General features: G+C 34.7%; 2 protein-coding genes across 2 annotated transcripts in view; both read right to left on the bottom strand.

Moving 5' to 3' along the window:
- Positions 1-202: 202 nt before the first annotated feature.
- LOC149792963 (uncharacterized) lies at positions 203-4,246 on the bottom strand. The gene is made up of 2 exons (XM_089966832.1): positions 2,511-4,246; positions 203-2,306 (listed from the first exon to the last, which is right to left on the bottom strand). Exon 1 carries the CDS (start codon positions 4,244-4,246, stop codon positions 3,809-3,811), a length of 438 nt encoding a protein of 145 aa, XP_089822958.1. The 3' UTR covers positions 203-2,306; positions 2,511-3,808.
- The window catches only part of LOC149792962 (tropomodulin-1-like), a 60,406-nt gene continuing 40,263 nt past the window's right edge, over positions 447-20,589 (bottom strand). The window contains exons 7-10 of the mRNA XM_089966831.1: positions 17,951-18,058; positions 13,331-13,474; positions 11,878-12,025; positions 447-8,263 (exon numbers count right to left, since the gene is read on the bottom strand). Of these exons, the coding sequence (XP_089822957.1) occupies positions 8,226-8,263; positions 11,878-12,025; positions 13,331-13,474; positions 17,951-18,058 (438 nt within the window). The 3' untranslated portion in view covers positions 447-8,225. The remainder of the gene's footprint in view (positions 8,264-11,877; positions 12,026-13,330; positions 13,475-17,950; positions 18,059-20,589) is intronic.

The raw sequence follows: 20,589 nt of genomic DNA, 5'->3' as shown, positions 1-20,589 counted from the left end.
TACCACATTCGTGGGTGTGTTGAACCAGATGTAATAATTGTGACCATAGTCCATATATAAATAGAAAATAAGTACATATAGGTCTATGAGAAACTTTTATGCTATTCTTAAACTGCATTCTTCTATTCTTTCGAAGCTTCTACAAAATTGTATAATGATAAGTGGGATGAAAGAGATGATAATAAAAATGCCAAATACAACATTGTGTTGCTTTGTCTTTTAATTTACCATAAAAGTTTGATCAATATACAAGCAAGCATGAGATATAATTAGGTGAAATTTTTTTTACGATCACACCAAAATTAAAATGGTTGTCATGTACGGTGTTGTCCAATTACATTATTTGTATGTAACTTAATAGGTGCATCTTCAACCTGCATAATACATCATGTTTGGCCTACATCTATAACTTGTTAAGGAAAGTAAACAAAAAGACGATTCATTAATAGTATTAAAATGGCTTTAATGGTCTATACTTGTTCAAGCAATATAAACTTACATGTTACATGAACTGCAAAGACACATTCCTATTATGGGATCTACTTGGGCAGTAACTTGACTAGAAAAGCTACATTAAATAAAAGATATGATAACAATAGATTTGGTAGCAATTACCAAGAGTGTATACTATGCAGATCACAAGATGGGACAAGGATGGACCCAGACTTATAAAACATCAGAATTCAATTAAGCTATATCATGCGAAATGCACACACAAAATATGTTGTACAGTATATCAATACATATTCCATATCCTAATTTTTATCTTATTACAACTACAATATAAATTTCTTACATTTTTAATTCTTTGTGCTGTATCTCTTTAAACATGATTTCAAACTTATGATATAAAATTTCTCTGAATTCTGTGTGATGTAAGAAATGCATCCAAGTTTGATTTTAACATTACACAGTTTTACTAAGACATACATTAAGCCATTATTATTGCAAGTGAAACAAAACTCTCAAGCTCTGCATGAAGAAGGAACTTCAGTGACACCTAGTAATTTGGACACTTGAATACAGAGGACATCATTTATGAACCTTTATTGAGATTGATATTTTCTGTATAACGGCCAACTAGTCCAGAGTGGACGATATTTTGCAGTCCTGAAAGTAACCTTTATAGACAGGTTTCATGCTATTTTTTATAAGAACGTACCTCCTTCAGCATTTATTGTTTTACAGAATATATTCTGATAAACGTGTCAGAGTTAAAAACAAATCTAATCTCCCCACCCCTATGCCCAACAATATGCAGTAATGGTACAAATGAGTTATAAATTTAACTCCACTGCAAAGGAATGACTATTATTCTTTGTACAGTGGCTCTGTGGTTAGTATGCTGGACTTGCCACCAAGAGTGCAGGTTTAAATCCTATCATCGGATCAGACTGGATCAGCTACTGTGGCATCATTGGGCAAGCTACATTTATTTCAACTGCTGCTTAACTAAACAACCTACTTGAATTGCTGTGCTGTAAATTACCAAATCAATAATGAACACGTAGAATAAAATTTCCCACCTAATCAACATGTATTCACACAAACTGATTAAAATGCGTAAATAATATGTGTTCAGATTAATCAAAACTAACTTAATTTTCAACATTAAGTTCAATGCTGCAAGACGATCTTTTAATGCTCTGTACAAGTTTAGAATGATAATACTTGATCACTGTGCCAATATTTACTTTAAAAGAGTCACTGCAGCTATCTCACCTTGATTTAGTCTAAGTCACCAAGGTGTCTGAAGCGTTCTAAAAGGTAAGATTAACCTCCTAATGACTGTGGCATTTTAATACTGTATTTTGCATTGTTTACAAAATACCTCACTGAATCTGAAACAATGTAATAATTCCAAACCAGAGTAGAATACCCAATTTTTTAAAAAAATTATTAGCTCTCATTCAACACAAGCAAACAGTAAAGGCTTCATCGCCAACATTAATCATTGCATAATTAACAAATAACAACATGATCAGAATCCTTCCATCCGACAGCATTCTTATTTATCATCATAATTACAGTTGTATTTAGAAATCAGCTGATTTAGAACTGTTTAGTTTTTAAGTCACGCAGATCAAATAAATCAAAAATAGATTTCTTTGATGAATAATTCTTTTGGAATAGAATTTCTCTATTTAATTCAGTGAGTTCTTTAATATGTCTAATTTAAATGTACATTTTGGCAATAATACACAAAACATGTCAAAATATGCCAGTGACAAAAAAAATAACTTCTTATACAAGAAATTAAGAGGCCAAATTTACTTTTCTTGACTGTCAGAAAATTGGCAACAAGCCTTGTGCACAAGTTGTTGTTGTTGTTGTTGTGGGGTTTAATGCCATTTTTCAGCACGATAGGCTATACATGGCGGCCAGTATTAATGGTGGAGGAAGAACCCGGAAAACTCCGGAAAGAACCACCGACCCACGAGAAGCTACTGGCAAGCTTTCTCACATGCCCACATTGGCTAAATCTTAGACTCGAACCGCCGCAGACAGACCTTGTGCACAAGTCTTTCCTATACTATGCTATAGACCTAATGAACAATGATACAGCCTGAAATATTTAAAGTTCTCGATTTCAGGACGTACTACAGTTTAAGACTGTCTCACAATATGAAACATATGGAAGGATTTTATAGCATCAACATATGACTTTCAAGCATTACCCCAAAGCAAGCGAAACGTATATAATTAGGTATTAAATATCATTACAATTTTTAAAGGAATATTTTATACAGTAAGCAGGTAAGTCACACTTAAAAACAGTTACTGTTGCTTAATCTGTGATGATATTTAACGTTTATGCTTGGCTTGTATGTTTTTGCAATTTTAATGTATTCCAAAAAATGCGTTCCTCACCAATAAAGAAACTGTCATACTGCATATATTTCAAGCTAGACTGATCAGAAACAAGAGGCCCAAGCATTCATGAAATTACTCATGTTATATATCTGTATAAAAGGCAAATGCAAGAGCAAGTTGTTCAAGAAACCAAATCAGTATAATGCTTTCTTAGAAATATTTTCTCATTCTGTTATGAGAGCAATTGTTTCATGGTTTTTACTATTTTTGGTATCTTTAACTATATTTCATGGCGGTAACATTTAGCCAATACTGAATATCCTTCATCCAAGGATGCTTACTGTAAATGCAATCAAACTTTACGGAGCAGTTTCTAAGATAGCTGTTTAAATATTTTTGATTTTTTTATACAGCAAACCTGGCAATATTTGATGCAATTCATAGACCTTAATGATATGATATATCTTTTGTTAATTTTGGTCAAGTTCTTTTCAGCACTTTTTGAAACATTTTAAAAAATATTTGTCTATTTTGTAATGGCAGTCATATTTGATGGTGGATCAGCTTAATTTGCATTAATCTGAATGCCCTTGATGTAAGGATACTTTCTATCAAATGCTGCCAAAGTGTGAATGCCCTTGATGTCAGGATACTTTCTATAAAATCTGGCCAAGGTCTGAATGCCCTTGATGCCAGGATACTTTCTATCAAATGTTGCCAAAGTGTGAATGCCCTTGATGTCAGGATACTTTCTAACAAATGTGACCAAGGTCTGAATGCCCCTGATGCCAGGATAATTTCTATCAATCTGGCCAAGGTCTGAATGCCCTTGATGCCAGGATACTTTCTATCAAATGCTGCCAAAGTGTGAATGCCCTTGATGTCAGGATACTTTCTATCAAATGTGGCCATGGTCTGAATGCCCTTGATGTCAGGATACTTTCTATCAAATGTGGCCAAGGTCTGAATGCCTTCGATGCCAGGATAATTTCTATCAATCTGGCCAAGGTCTGAATGCCCTCGAGGCCAGGATACTTCCTATCAAATCTGGCCATGGTCTGAATACCCTTGATGCCAGGATACTTTCTATCAATCTGGCCAAGGTCTGAATGTCCTTGATGCCAGGATACTTTCTATCAACTCTGGCCAAGTTCTGAATAACACTGATGCCAGGATACCTTCTATCAATCTGGCCAAGGTCTGAATGTCCTTGATGCCAGGATACTTTCTCTCCTGGCCAAGTTATGAATACCATTGATGCCAGGATACTTTCTATCAATCTGGCCAAGGCCTGAATGTCCTTGATGCCAGGATACTTTCTCTCAAATCTGGCCAAGGTCTGAATGCCCTTGATTCCAGGATACTTCCTATCAAATCTGGCAATGGTCTGAATACCCTTGATGCCAGGATACTTCCTATCAAATCTGGCCATGGTCTGAATGCCCTTGATGCCAGGTTACTTTTTATCAAATCTGGCCAAGGTCTGAATGCCTTTGATGCCAGGATACTTTCTATCAATCTGGCCATGGTCTGAATGCCCTTGATGCCAGGATAGTTTCTATCAAATCTGGCCAAGGTCTGAATGCCCTTGATTCCAGGATACTTCCTATCAAATCTGGCCATGGTCTGAATACACTTGATGCCAGGATACTTCCTATCAAATCTGGCCATGGTCTGAATGCCCTTGATGCCAGGATACTTTCTATCAAATCTGGCCAAGGTCTGAATGCCTTTGATGCCAGGATACTTTCTATCAATCTGACCATGGTCTGAATGCCCTTGATGCCAGGATAGTTTCTATCAATCTGGCCAAGGTCTGAATGCCCTTGATTCCAGGACACTTCCTATCAACTCTGGTCAAGGTCTGAATGCCCTTGATGCCAGGATACTTTCTATCAAATCTGGCCAAGGTCTGAATACCCTTGATGCCAGGATACTTTTTATCAAATCTGGCCAAGGTCTGAATGCCTTTGATCCCAGGATACTTTCGATCATATCTGGCCAAGGTCTGTTATACATATAAGTTATTTAAGGGTTTTCTTTTTCACAGTTATGGCAGCCATATTTCATTATAGATTACAAAATGAAAAAAGATCTATACAACAAGATGCTTTCTGTTAAAAAATATTAGAATTTAGTAAGCAGTTTTTGTGAAGGCATTTGAATTTTGTGGTCAATTATAATAAAGGTGGTCATATTTAGTGATCATAAGTCATAAATTGAATAACCCTTGCATTCTGTTTGGCATATTTTGGAAGTTGTTTAAAAAAGTTTTCTATTTTTATAAATGGCAATTATAATTTATAGCAGGTCAACATCATCTGTGAAACATTTAAAAGCCTTCTTGCCTGGGTACTTAATGTCCAATTCTGTTTTTTGAATCTTTTAAGAAGTTGTTTAAAAACAGAGAGAGAGAGAGAGAGGAAAAAGAAGAGTATTACAAAAACAACATGTTCCCTTTTTAAGGTACATAGATCGTAACTGGAAACATGTATGTTTACTGAGTATCAATTTTATAGATCTACAATAGAAAAATAAGAGCTGCAAGTATTAGGTAGAACAATATTAGGTCTGTAGATGTGGGCTGATATTATGTTAGGGCAAGGTCCTATGAGTATCAGGCCAATAAACTGTCCTTTATTTTTTGAGGTACTGTCTATAAATTTTGACTAAACACAGGGATCTGATTAATCCATCTTTTTCAATGTGGCCTGTACAATACAAATATTAGAAAATATGCCACAATTATACTTCTACATTGTAATGAGCAGTGAGTGTAATTCTTTTCAACAATGGTCGTCATTTGATTTCCTTTTTCATCTCAAACCATCAATGACTATATTGACTGTATGACATAGTAATAGCTGCTACAATTATTTAAATTTCTACAGAACCACCATTCATTTCACATCTTACTCCAAATTCTCAAAACTATAATATCTTTGCTAGTCTGTTTTCATTGTATTAAACTTATCATGGCAGGTAATACTTATACCATTTGTGACAGTCTTGCTTTGAAATAAATTTATTTGTAAACAATGGAGTTGCAACTTGTATTAACAATGTGAGATTTTCAAATATCAGCTATCAAACACTAAGTTTACACAGAACCTGTATAACTGACCTTTAACTGCAGAAACTAGCAAGTAGTTAAAAATAAATAAACTTATATCTACAGATGCATTTCTGAACACAAAAACACTGACATTTCATAGGTACAACAACAATCGGCCAAATACGCTGCAGAAAATTTAAAAATGGTTTTCTGAGCTAACACTAAGTTCATCAAAATATTAAATAAAGCTAGTTACATATAGGTAAACACACTAAAGCAAACATATACATAACAAATAAACATTTACTACTAAAGCCAAATATTTAACGTACATGACAATAAGCATATGAATTTTCAAGAAAGCCAGTCAAATTATAATTAAAAATGAATATGAAAAACTACAGTGTGAAGAAAAGAGCGCCATTTCAAAGTTTCCATAAACTTTTCAATTTCTTAAAATATTGCCTCAAAATTAAAATATTTCAACACGTATATAAATGAGCAAGATTTGAGCACTGATCAGCACAATTACACATTGTGTTTCACCAGATTCGGTCACGCTGACTTACTGATCGGCACAATTACACATTACCTTCCACCAGACTTTGTCACAAAAAAAATCTAACTTATGAAAGTAAATTAAGTATTACAATGCTTTCCTGCCTCAGAGACCTTTTCCTAACACCCCAATTTTCTTCTTGCAAAGTTATTTGCTGATAAAGTTTTACTGAATTAAAAAAAAAAAAAGTAAATTAAATCTAAAAGACCCAATCGGGTCGGATACCATTCACTTGGCTTATGTATTATTTAAGCACACCACCCCAAGTAAACCATTCCCACAACTTTATAGCATGCTCATTTGACCTTTTCATTATAGTTTAATACAGTTTCTTTCCAAAGATAATAGCATATGCACTGACCTCACTTTTAACTGAACTCATCCATGACTTGAATGATATAAACTTATTTCCAAACTGAATTGTGTAATACAGAGCTAAAACAATGGAAATCACCTATACAACAGATCCAATTTCTTACCGAACAAGCTAATGACTATGACGATATTTGCTTATTTATGCTGACTTCCTAAGTGATAACAGTCTCAGCCAACCACACACAAGGTCTCATTAATGTGCATCTCACCCATTATCAAACTTATCTTAGAGTTCGATAAATGAATCACAAGTAAGGCCTACAAAATTGTGGCAAGTAATTGCTGATAAAAACACAACTGAATATATTTAATATGTAGACAGGGCATACCATAAGGTCCCAGGTGGTCTTTTAAAGTACATGCTGTACACCTAACTCAAAATGACAGATAGTGTATCGGAATTCTTTTTGCTCTCATGTGATGTGCAAATAATTTTCAATTACAGAAAAAAAATGGGACAGTTGGGTCATTCTGGAATAGCTAGAGACAAATGGGAGCCTGACAAAAAGAGGAAAACTAGAGCTTCTGGTACTTTTTCTGGATCTAAGAGTAAATTCAGCAATAAAGAGAAATGTATATTGGGTTATATCTGACTATATGTAAGCGTAAACTTGTAAAATCAAATACATGATTATGCAGTTTATATATATATATCACACAACAACAAAAACTGACTTTGTATCTAATAAAGTTAAAAAATGGAAAATGTACAATAAGGGAAATAATATGATGCAACCAAATATTTTTGGAAGACAACCACAACAGTCAGCTAAACGATAAATTATGTCAAATCATGAAATATTTAATTTGTTCTCAAAAACAAAGGCAAATTATATTTTACATGAGACTGCTAAGTCATATTGCTGACTGCATCATACATGCAATTGGTACAGTGTCCATGTTCCCTGCATGTTTGGGTGTGTTATGTTACATATCAAGTGGTACAGTGTCCATGTTCTCTGCATGTTTGGGTGTGTTATATTCATTATCAAGCAAATATTAACATTTTTTTATTTCCTAACTGCGTATAAGGCCACCTTTCTGTCACATGTAGAGCTATAAAAAATGTATTTTTACCGCATTTAGATCCTATGTTTGGATGCACATATAACATCAAATCTGACACGGGCCATGTCTGTGCACATGTTTGCCTTTGTCCATGATATTTTAATGTCAATCCCAAATCCTAAATCCTGTCTTTGAATGAATCTGCTTCATCATTATGTGTCATGTCTGGATATGACACTGCCTGTCCTTTACATATAATAATCATATGTGAACCTACTGACCTATTAAATGTATAATAGAGATAATGTGTGATGATTAGAGAAGGTGAACTGGTGTAGGATTTGGTACAGATAAAACTAAATGCTCCGAAAGTACTAAACTTGAGCGAGCTAAGTCAACACTGCTGTGTTCTCATTACTCGCCATCTTTGTCTCCCACTCGTTTCTTTCGCACTGAAAAAAAGAAAGTAGAAAACAGTCTAGTGTTTTAGACAGAAGATATTCATAGTTCAATCTAGTCTTTATACATAATTACAGTTGTTCAAACTATTAACATTAGCTCGGTTAAGAGGTACTCAGTTAAGCACTTTTTATAGTTCTCTTGTCAACAAATGTAAATTTTTCATGGATTTTATGCCTACAACAAACCAACAGTACTATGAATATTTCAGATTATATCTGCCCCCATGTTAAATAAACCTGTATGAAGAAAACTGTTGGGCATTGCAGTGCACAATCATTGCAGCCATCTCTCTGTAATTACTTAAAAATCAGTGGTCCAGCTATCCTGGGAAAGGTGGCCAGGTGGGCCAGTCTGACATTGTTGGCCAATGGGTTTCAATCATCTGGACCTTTGTGTATGTATATGTGTGTGTTTGTGATCTGGATTTTTTTACGCAGTATTTAAAACAATTCAGTCATATCACTAATATATCTGCATTGTGCCAGTTTATAGTGATGTCTAGCACTGGGAAATCATGTCACAGACATGTAGCATCATATCCCACCAATAACAAAATATCAATAACTGCTATTGTAATGCTGGAAAACGTAATTAAAAGTTCGAGGCAGCAACGATAAACATTATGTTCAACTGAAAAGTATGTAAAGTACGTGTAGACTTTATTTACCACAAATACAGTTGCACAAACTATAGTTAACAAATCTATGCAACTCAATGGCTTGTTGCTATGTCTCAACTTGATATAATTCTTGACAAGTCTTTTCCCATTTCACATGACGACGGCAATCATATCTCCTGTCACGAGACATACTGAAATTGGCATGTGATGTCCAATAAATGTAATTGTGTCCTTTCTAGCTTTTATTCACAAGAATCTGAATACTTCTTTTTATTCTTCTGTGTTGATTATTAACACTTTTTAGAAGCTTATTTTCCCTTACATCTTAAACATGCATCTCTTTCTGGACACAATTAAAAAAAATTCTATAATCAACAGTTTGATCATGCAGTTGCTTTGCATGAATAGGTGCAGTTTAAAGCATCTGGTGTGCTGCTGTAAAGTTAGTCTGGTTTGCTGACTTATTTCACTAATCCTAATATGAAAACCAGATCCATATCAAACACGGATGCATCGATTATCCAGATTTTTTGGCAACCATCATTTTCTAGTAGTTTTTGCTTGTATGCCATAAGTTCGTATTTTAAGGGTAATTTTCATAAGACTTATGGCCAAATCGTGTGAGTTGAAAGGTCTGTTTTAACTGCTGAGCATTTAAATCATCTCTGATATTCTTCACTGATAACTAGCTGCTGTGGTGGACATATTGGAAAGATCTGCCTGACTTTCATTTTGGCCAAATAAGGTATCATTAGACTCTTGGTCATTATAATGACCATATATTATGGAGAAGTAGTGAACACAATGCTGTTATGACAGCTTGCACTGCAGCCAAATTGGTAGTATGACTGGTACCTGTTTCATTTATGACCAAATAGGTATTGTATGAAGTCAGCTGGAGAAAACTGTTGGTATAGCAGCCACTTATTGGGAAGGAGTAGACAGTGCAATATTTTCAAGATAGCCACCATGGTGGCCATAATGAAGGTTAGTCATTTTCATATAATATCAACAAGAACTTGTCTGATAAAACCCCTGCACATAACGATATTCAATTAGAGTTGCAAAAACAAGATCTTCAAGATGGCTAAATATTCGACATCAGAGAGGCACCATTTTAATTTGGGATCAACAAGTTTTAACATTCAAAATATTAGGTAGGCCTAATTATTACAAAGAGAAGTGGTAACCATGTAAACAGGAAATTGTATTTTTCCACTATATATGCTGATATGGATGAGTTTCTGGCCATTCAAACTCTTTAATTACTCCACTAATTAGTCCACTGTTTGTCTGGCCATTCAAACTCTTTAATTACTTCACTAATTAGTCCAGTGTTTGACATTGCTAAGTTGAATCTATTTGTTTTTTGTGGATCAGTCAATATTCACAGAAAGAAAAGACAACTTTTTCCACACCTTCCCACTTAATTTTTATACGGAACTGTCTCGATGTTAAATAGATGTATTTAGGCATGCAGAATTAGCTGTATACCTACATTTTAATCATAAATGTATACTTGTTTTGTAGAGAGAGATTGAACAGAATTTTGATTCGCCTTTCGTATTTACTATTAGCTTCTTTTGATTATTGTGATGAAATTAATGCTATTTTATTTTCCTTATAATGAAGGTACATTTGGATCCTATTGTATTAATTCATTCATCAGTGTGGTCAATTAATTCACTCTTTGAAGGGTGAAATGAAAGTGTAAATATTAAACTCTGCCAAATAATGAATACATGAAAAACAATTTTTTAAAAAAAAAAACACATCTTTTCTGAGTTCTCTTCATCAATTATCAGATATTCTGACTTGATACAATCTCACTCTTAATCGCATTCTTGCATATACCTTTTATATTTTAAATATGGATTAAATAATAATTCAGAAGTAGTTTGGAACAAGAAATAATAATTCAGGAAAAGAAGTGATAAAAAGATTTTCAAGATGGCCATTGTGGTACCCATAATGGATGTCTTATTAGCCATATTTTGATTTAGGACAAATTAGACACAGTAAGAAGTCTTCTAGTTAAAATCCAATTCTGATGTGAATATAATTTCAAAAGGAGTAGAGACAACAGAAAATATTCAAGTTGTCCACTGTGTGGCAGCCAGTTGGATGTCAGATCAGCACCATTTTCATTTCAAACAATATGAAGTCTTTTGGTCCAGAATGTGTTGCAATTACAAAACTTTTAAACAGGAGTGTCATAACAGTCATATCTGGCATTAGATCAGTACCATTCTTTTCATTCAGGACAAACATAGCATCATTTTAACTCCATATTGAAATGACCACCCATTCAGGAGATGTAGCAATAATAACATTTTTAAGAAGACCAGTGAGGTGGAAATATTGGATGTCTAAGCAGTACCATTTTCATGTAGAACAACCAAGACCATGGAATGAATGTGTCTAAAATCCAAAGCAGTTTTGGAGGAACAGTCATAACAAACTTGTGCTAATGGACGGACAGATAATGAACAAAAGACCCATAAGCTGATCAGGTCTATAACCAGCAGAGTTGGGGCCCTGAGTGGCTGAGTGGTCTAAAGCGCTCGCTGTTATGGATCACTGCCTTCTGACCTCTGTCTGAGTGGGTTCGAGTCTTGGATTCAGAAAATGTGGGCATGGGAGGAAACTTGCCATTAGTTTCTCGTGAGTCGGTGGTTCTTTCCAGGATATTCCCGGGTTCTTCCTCCACCATTAATACTGGCCGCCATGTACAGCCTATCATGTGCTGAAAAATGGCATTAAACCCTACAACAACAACAGCCAGCAGAGTAATACAATGATACTGCTTTCACTTTAAGGGTTTAAATCAACCCTTTAACAGAAACTAATTGGTTAGAAAAGTTTTGAATATTTTTCTAAAAGGTTTTAATTTTCTTTCTTTATTTTATCCAATGTGCAGACTAACCTAAAATTACACACTGGTAAAGAGTGAAGAAAAGTTTACACTGAATTTAAAAATCTTACAGGCATCATTGTTTTCTTGAAGTTTGTGATCTACTCGTATCCTGGCATCTGGATATTCAAAAGTAATTCCAAATCTCAAAATCACATCATTTTCTTCAATCAACTTGGCAATCTGCATCTCAACTTTGTTTCCAAGTACTGCTGGTTTCTGAAAAAAGTGAAACAAAAGGCGCTACTTTTAAGCAGGTGCACAGTCAAAAATAAGTCAATAGTATGTAAAACTGCTTTACTAAATAAGTGTATTTTCAAGGCAAGATAAAGGTCAATGTTACTCATCTGACCTATATTGACTTAAATAAGCAGGTAATTACAGATATCTAACAGTTTTCAAGGCATATGATATTTTGTTATCAATCATCATGTAATTCTGGAATCCCGTCATTGAAAATTGATCTATCAAAGTCAGAAAATTGATAATATATTGCAGGAATAGAAGTCTTACTGCTGTATTTCTTAGAGTACAAAGAACAGATCATACCACCCCCATTTCTTCACAAACTTCAATGGGTACTTATATGCGGTAGAATCAAACACAAAATCTCTTCACTCCATTTCATTTCACTGACTGCTTCTGGTTCGAAATACCTACATGATCTCACCCAGGTGTACACTCCTGTGAGAAATGACATTCATTATCGGATACTTGTATTCGCAGTATTCCTAATATTAAAATTAAGTCTTATAGACGTCATTCACTTGCGAACTGGGCCCAGCTACTTGGAATGAACTGCCTCTGGATCTTGGACACAAACTAATCATTGATCAAAAATTATACACATTTGGGTAGGAATAATAAGGAAACAGATGAAAATTAAAAATGTTTATTTACTGTTCAAACAAATTATACCATATTATAACATTCCTATGTAACAATTCATAATGATAGTCCCTTAACAAAAACAGTCACTATTTTTTAATGTCATTATGATCGAGAAAATACACTGATCAATTAGTAGAAGAAAAAAATGTTGAAGGTGTCCCAAGACATGAAAAAATTGCTTAAATTTTGTGTCCCAACATTTATAGGTCATTAAAAAAATACTTTTGAAATTAATTTACGGTGTTCCAAGACTTATAGTGTCCGAAGACATACAGTCATTATAGTACATGCTAAGTTTAATCACACTGTTTCAAGTAATAGGACCTCACAAATCCATGAAATCTTAGCATGGAAATAGTTCTAATCTATTTAATATCAGAATCAATTTTATGAGACCGGCCTAATGACCAATTATGGTAAACCAATAACTTTTGCACCAGTTGGAATTTGAAAATACCCAGCAACTGAAAGCAAGTTTAAAACAAGACAGGTAATGAAATCCATTTAGCTGAACCTGTCAAATTGTCTTTGGTTAAGACTTTAGTTACATGTAATAATTATCTGTTGTTGACTCTGTTCCAGCTTCTAATAGTACTGAAATAAAGACCAAACATAACTGTAGAATTTACTTACTTGGTTTACAACTCGTAACTCAATAACAGACTTGTGGACATTAATAGCTTTCAAGATTTCCAAAATAACTTCTCCTGAGAGGAAGTTTGACTCCACATTTAAAGTTTTCAGTGTCTTGTTCCCTCTTAGACCTTCTGCCAGTTTCTGAAAAAAATGAATGCAGATATGTTATTTACAAAAGGGAACATGCCCATCACAATCAACTGTTGAAAGACTATATGTGCAGTATTATATTTCTAGACTGGTCTTCTATTTAAGAGTACTTTGCTGATGAGTGTATGTTCTGAAATAGGGAAGCAGATGCTAAGAATAAGAACATTTATTCTTCTGACTCAAACTCTAATTCCACTCAAATTTGGATATTTAATTAGCTGCCAAAATTAATATGAGATACTCCAATCTAATTAGCTGCCAAAATCAATATGAGATACTCCAATCTAATTAGCTGCCAAAATCAATTTGGATACTTCAATCTATTACCAGTCAAAATCAATGAGGTATTTCAAAATAATTAGTTCCAAAAATCAATATGGAATTTTCCAATCTAATTAAGTGCCAAAATCTAAATGGGATACTCCAATCTAATTAACTGCCAAAATCAATATGGGAAACTTCAGCCTAATTAGCTGACAAATATCAACGATATAGTTTAGTCCAATGAACTGCCAAAATCAATATGGGATACTTCAATTTAATTACCTGCCATTATCAATATGGGATACTTCAATTAAATTACCTGCCATTATCAATATGGGATAGTTTAGTACAATAAATTGCCGAAATGAATAGTTTAGTTTAATGAAAATCCAAAACAAATATTGGATAATTCAGTCTAATAAATCGCCAAAAGGAATAATGAATAGTTAGGTCTAATGAAATTCGAAAACGAATATGGGATACTTCAGTCTAATAAACTGTCAAAATGAATATGGAACGTTTATTCTAAGGAACTGCCAAAATCAAAAATAGGAGATACATTGAACTAATGAACTGCCAAAAGAAATATGGGATAATTTAGTCTAAATACCAAATTCAATGTGGGATATTTCAGTCTTCTGAACTACCTAAAACATTTGTTTTCTTTCCATTTCCATGGAACTATCCTCACGTAATCTTCATGCTAAATTTTCAGTACACTTTTGCCACTTCAACTAGACATACTGACAGTACATGTGCATTTGCTGTTATATTGTCACTAAATGCTAGAATCCGTTGGACATTATTTTTTAAGTCATGATAATTCAACTCAAACCATACTAAATATGCATTCAGCTGATCAATTATGTTATGGTTTCTAACATTACTTTTCTTTCTGTAAATGATCTATGTAGCTTTTAAAAATTCCAAAACTTTTCACAACTCTAACCAAATTTCTGCAAAAATACAGGACTTTTTCAGGTCAGGAACAAACTCCTGACTTTTCTGTTTTCTTGATAGCACAGGAATCCTGTTGACTGCATTGTGATTAACTCAAGATTTTTTAAACGTTATTCAAACAGAAGCTTTTAAAAAGTTTCATAATCAAAACAAATTTTGTTGTTCTGTTCATGGCTTACTTCAAATAGTTTCAAGAATTTTCTTCAATGCAGTAAGGTGGAGTGGCAAAAGTGTACTGCATATTTGCCCACCTGGTTTATTTAACTTCACGCTTGATCATATCACTAAGGAGGCTCATACAGCAGTGTAAGAACATGATCGACCTTCCAAAAATTGATATGATTGATTATTATTACTAATATCACAATAAAATTTATTTTTTAAGATGCATAATCTCAATCTCAGAATTGAACTCATTCAAGATCTTGACAATATAAAACCATTCAACAAGTTTTACAGAAACTGGATGAAAACTTTTTTCTTTGGATCATGCTATTAATAAGCAATAATATTACTCATACTAAAATATGTTGATGGTCTGAGCCTATTTCCCAATTTTGATTTATGTCATCAGAAACTGAGTCACTAAAGTATTGGCAACCTCAGCCAATCAAATGCAAGATCACCCTCATTAATATGTATTACTCCTCACATACTAAAATATCTTGATGGTCTGAGCCTATTTACCAATTTTGATTTATGTCATCAGAAACTGAGTCACTAAAGTATTGGCAACCTCATCCAATCAAATGCAAGATCACCCTCATTAATATGTATTACTCCTCACATACTAAAATATCTTGATGGTTTTAGCCTATTTCCCAATTTTGATTGATATATGATCAGAAATTTGGTTATTAAAGTACTGACAACCTCAGCCAATCAAATGCATGATCACCTCATTAATATGCATTACTCTCACATACTAAAATAGCTTGATGGTCTATTTACCAATTTTGATTTATATATCAGAAACTGAGTCACTAATGTGTTGACAACCCAGGCCAATCAAATGCATACTCCTACCATGTCTGTTGTCACTGTATAAAATGTCTATGTTCATGTGTTTGCAATGTCAGCAAAGTTACCAGTATGACCTGAAAATATTGTTACCAGTGCAGTATGATCTTGATATATTGTCATTGTTGTGCAGATTGTGTTTTCTTACATATATTGTGCAATGCCAGAACAACTATTTTACCCTCAGGTGGAAGCCATAAATACAGTTAAGAAGTTTACGTTTAGGATTTCATCTGTCAATTCAGAATCAACAAAGCGTTATCCTCCCAGATAAGGCAAAGGTGAATGAGGAATTTCGTTTGCTTTTATTATTCAAAAAACATTGTATGCACTTTACTCAGCAAATATGATCTGAAGAATATTTGGTTATAATTGATTCTAAGGACTTTCATTCATCCTTTAATAAACTTTCAACAACAATATGAAAAAACTGGATCTTAGCGCAATGACATTTAGTTTACAGAGTTTTAAATTAGTGGCAGTTTGTGAGCTTAAGACTTGTAAATTTCCAGTTGGACTCGTGGTTTTCATAATTTCATGTCGTAAGACTAGTTAATCTTGATATATGCCTGTCATTGTTTTGTCACGATTCAGCATGCCAAGTAAATAACACTCACTCTACTAGTCCTTCTAGATACAAATAAATTTATGTTAAATTCTAGGCAGGTTTACAATAGCTGTAAGCTGTGAACTATATTGCACATACATTGGTTTACCCTAGTTGTGAACAGCACTTTACATACCTTGGTTTACCCTAGCTGTGAGCTGCACTTTACATAACTTTGGTTTACCCTAGCTGTGAATTGCACTTTACATAACTTTCGTTTACCCTAACTGTGAGCTGCACTGTACATAATCTTGGTTTACACTAGCTGTGAGCTGTGAACTGGACTGTACATACCTTGGTTTACCTTAGCTGTGAGCTGCACTTTACATAACTTTGGTTTACCCTAGCTGTGAGATGCATTGTACATACCATGGTTTACTCAAGCAGTGAGATGCATTGTACATACATTGGTTTACTCAAGCAGTGAGAAGAATTGTACATACCTTGGTTTATCCTATCTGTAGTTGTTGTTGTTGTAGGGTTTAACGCCATTTTTCAGCACATGATAGGCTATACATGGCGGCCAGTATTAATGGTGGAGGAAGAACCTGGGAAAACCCCGGAAAGAACCACCAACCTACAAGAAGCTACTGGCAAGCTTTCTCACACTGGCTGAATCAGAGACTCGAACCCACGCAGACAAAGATGAGATGGCAGTGATCCGTAATGGACAGCGTTATCCTATCTGTAAGCTGTGAACTGGATTGCACAAACCATGGTTTACCATAACTGTCAGCTGCACTGTACATACCTTGGTTGATCCTGGTTGTGTACATACCTTGGTTTACCCTAGCTATGAGCTGTGAGCTGCAATATACATATCATGGTTTACCCTAGCTGTGAGATGCATTGTACATGTTGGTTTACCATAGCTGTGAGCTGTCAACCACATTGTATATACCTTGATTTACCATAGCTGTGAGCTGTGAATTGCATTGTACATACCTTAGTTTACCCCATCTATGAGCCATGAACTGCACTGTACATAGCTTGGTCTACTCTGAGCTGTACTGTACATACCATGGTTTACCCTAGCTGTGAGCTGTATTGTACATACCTTGGCTTATCCTAGCTGTAAGCTGTTTTGTATATACCTTGGTTTACCCTTGCTATGAGCTGTGAGCTGAATTGTACATACCTTGGCTTACCCTAGCTGTGAACTGTATTGTGCATACCTTGGCTTACCCTAGCTGTGAGCTGTATTGTACATACCCTGGTTTACCCTAGCTGTGAGCTGTATTGTACAGATCCTGGTTTACCCTAGCTGTAAGCTATATTGTACATACCTTGGCTTACCTTAGCTGTGAGCTGTATTGTACATACCCTAGCTGTGAGCTGTATTGTACATACCTTGGCTTACCCTTGTGTAAGCTGTTTTGTACATACCATGGTTTACCCTTGCTATGAGCTGTGAGCTGAATTGTACATACCTTGGCTTACCCTAGCTGTGAGCTATATTGAACATACCCTGGTTTACACTAGCTGTGAGCTGTATTGTACATACCTTGGCTTACCCTAGCTGTGAGCTGTATTGTACATACCCTGGCTTACCCTAGCTGTGAGCTGTATTGTACATACCTTGGCTACACTATCGGTCATCCTCACATTGTACATACCTTGGCTACACTATCGGTCATCCTCACATTGGCCATCTCTAAAGTTTCAAGATGTGTATTGGTTGTTAATGCTTCAGAGAACTCTATCAATCTTTCATTGGAAATATTCTGCAAAAAAAATAAATCAAAAGTCAGTGGTCAAAAGAAATCAATGTGGACTTCAATATTTGTTATCACACTTTAGATATATTACTTTTCACCAAATATTATCACACTGTTGCATATATTTCTTTCCAGTTCATATGTTTTCAGAGTATTACATATATTACCGTATATTCCCGCATATATCCCGCGGGTTATACCAGATTTTACAAACCCCGCAGGGGGGGATTTGCGGGTTATATAATTATATAAGGGTGCAGGCTATATCACAAATTTTTTACACGTAATAATATTTCAATATATTTCCCTGGCGACGAATTCACGAAAATCATCCATCTTCTTCTCCCAATTCTCGGGTAGACATTGGCTGACGGTCGTTCGTGTTCTGACTGACAATTGGTTCCTCTTCATAAATTTATATACCCAATGCACTCCTCCTTTAAAATTATCAATGTGCTTCTCTGCCGCCATGAGTTTGGCCTTCAGTTTGATGGCAACTGTCGAGACTGATCGGTTGTTTTCCCGCTGGGCCATGATCCACTGCTTCAGGTCAGCTTCAAGGTGAGGCCATTTTGCTTTAGGTCCGCAACGAGCACATTTTCGTGGATTCATCTTCTCCAACGTTCCTTTTTCTTTTCTCCAACCTCGGATTACACTCTCATCAATATCAAATTTTCTGCCTGTGGCTCTATTGCCATGCACTTCAGCATACGCAATGGCAGTTAGCTTGAAGTTGGCTGTGTAAGACTTTCGTTTCGGCATTTTTCAAATTAAACAGAAAGAAATTATTTAAACTCGAATCTACAATTAAAAAGAATACAAGATTATTTAGAAATGTCTGTGTTTATGTAGCCTGCAGTTGAGGCACAGCTCCTATAGACAGCCTACGCGCACAAGCACTGTGTACCGAGCCTGAATACCGGTAGTTAATTGACGTCATGCGAGCTACATTCGAAATTGACAATTGTGGCATTCAGCCTCAGGACCTCACACCATTGCATATCCGGCTCACAAGTACCTGGCTTCAAAATTCAAATCTGCCGGCTGCCAGCCGGAATATAGTGGAGGCAGGGTGACTAACTTGAACTGATGCAGAGGGATGAATATGGACCGGGGCCAACTGACTTGATAGCGTGAATACAAAGTTGCATGTTGGGCGGGTGAGTGAAAATGTAGTAGCTGTAGTATCGTTCGTCATCCACGTGTGAGCATTGACGAATTCGGTCCTTCTAAAAACAGTAATGGTAGACAATGTGAACATACACAAAAAAGTTCATCAATCTATGGTTGCGGGTTTGTTCATGGTCACATAAAATGCAAATTCCATTGATACTTGTTCAACTTCACGGTCACAGAAATGCAAATCTTATTGTCATTCTTCATGGTCATAGAAATGCAAATCTTATTGTTACCTTTCATGGTCATAGAAATGCAAATCTTATTGTTACCTTTCATGGTCATAGAAATGCAGATCTCACTGTTACTTGTTCATAGTCACACAAATGCAAATCTCACTGTTATTCTTCATGGTCATAGAAATGCAAATCTTATTGTTACCTTTCATAGTCATAGAAATGCAAATCTTATTGTTACCTTTCATGGTCATAGAAATGCAAATCTTATTGTTACCTTTCATAGTCATAGAAATGCAAATCTTATTGTTACCTTTCATAGTCATAGAAATGCAAATCTTATTGTTACCTCTCATGGTCATAGAAATGCAAATCTCATTGTTAACTTTCATGGTCATAGAAATGCAAATCTTATTGTTACCTTTCATGGTCATAGATATGCAGATCTTATTGTTACCTTTCATAGTCATAGAAATGCAAATCTTATTGTTACCTTTCATAGTCATAGAAATGCAAATCTTATTGTTACCTCTCATGGTCATAGAAATGCAAATCTCATTGTTACCTTTCATGGTCATAGAAATGCAAATCTTATTGTTACCTTTCATAGTCATAGAAATGCAAATCTTATTGTTACCTTTCATAGTCACAGAAATGCAAATATCATTGTTACCTTTCATGGTCATAGAAATGCAAATCTCATTGTTACCTCTCATGGTCATAGAAATGCAAATCTCATTGTTACTTTTCATGGTGACCATCATAGAAATGCAAATCTCATTGTTACTTTTCATGGTCAAAGAAATTCAAAATTTAATCACATTGTTAATTTTCATGGCCAAAGAAATGCAAATCTCACTGTTACTTGTTCATGGTCATAGAAATGTTACATGCACATGGTCATATAAAATGCAAATTTCATTGTAACTTGTTCATGGTCATCGAAATGTTACTTTTCATGGTCATAGAATGCATTATGACTATGCACTTATGACTTCTATTAATTGTTTCCTTTCTGTTACTTTCATTTGCAATGGAAATGGAAAATTAATGCATTTATGAAGTTATGTTTTCCATTTTCATTGATATATATACTAAATAAAATCAACACAATTGGATTAAAGATAAAAAAATAGCTAAGAGTATATGTAAAGAATCTGTTCTTGAATTATCATTTTTAAAAAT

The sequence above is a fragment of the Sinohyriopsis cumingii genome, chromosome 8, assembly GCF_028554795.1.
Source record: "Sinohyriopsis cumingii isolate HCF-2022 chromosome 8, ASM2855479v2, whole genome shotgun sequence".
NCBI classification, from domain to species: domain Eukaryota; kingdom Metazoa; phylum Mollusca; class Bivalvia; order Unionida; family Unionidae; genus Sinohyriopsis; species Sinohyriopsis cumingii.
This window is presented reverse-complemented; position numbering and strand designations above follow the sequence as displayed.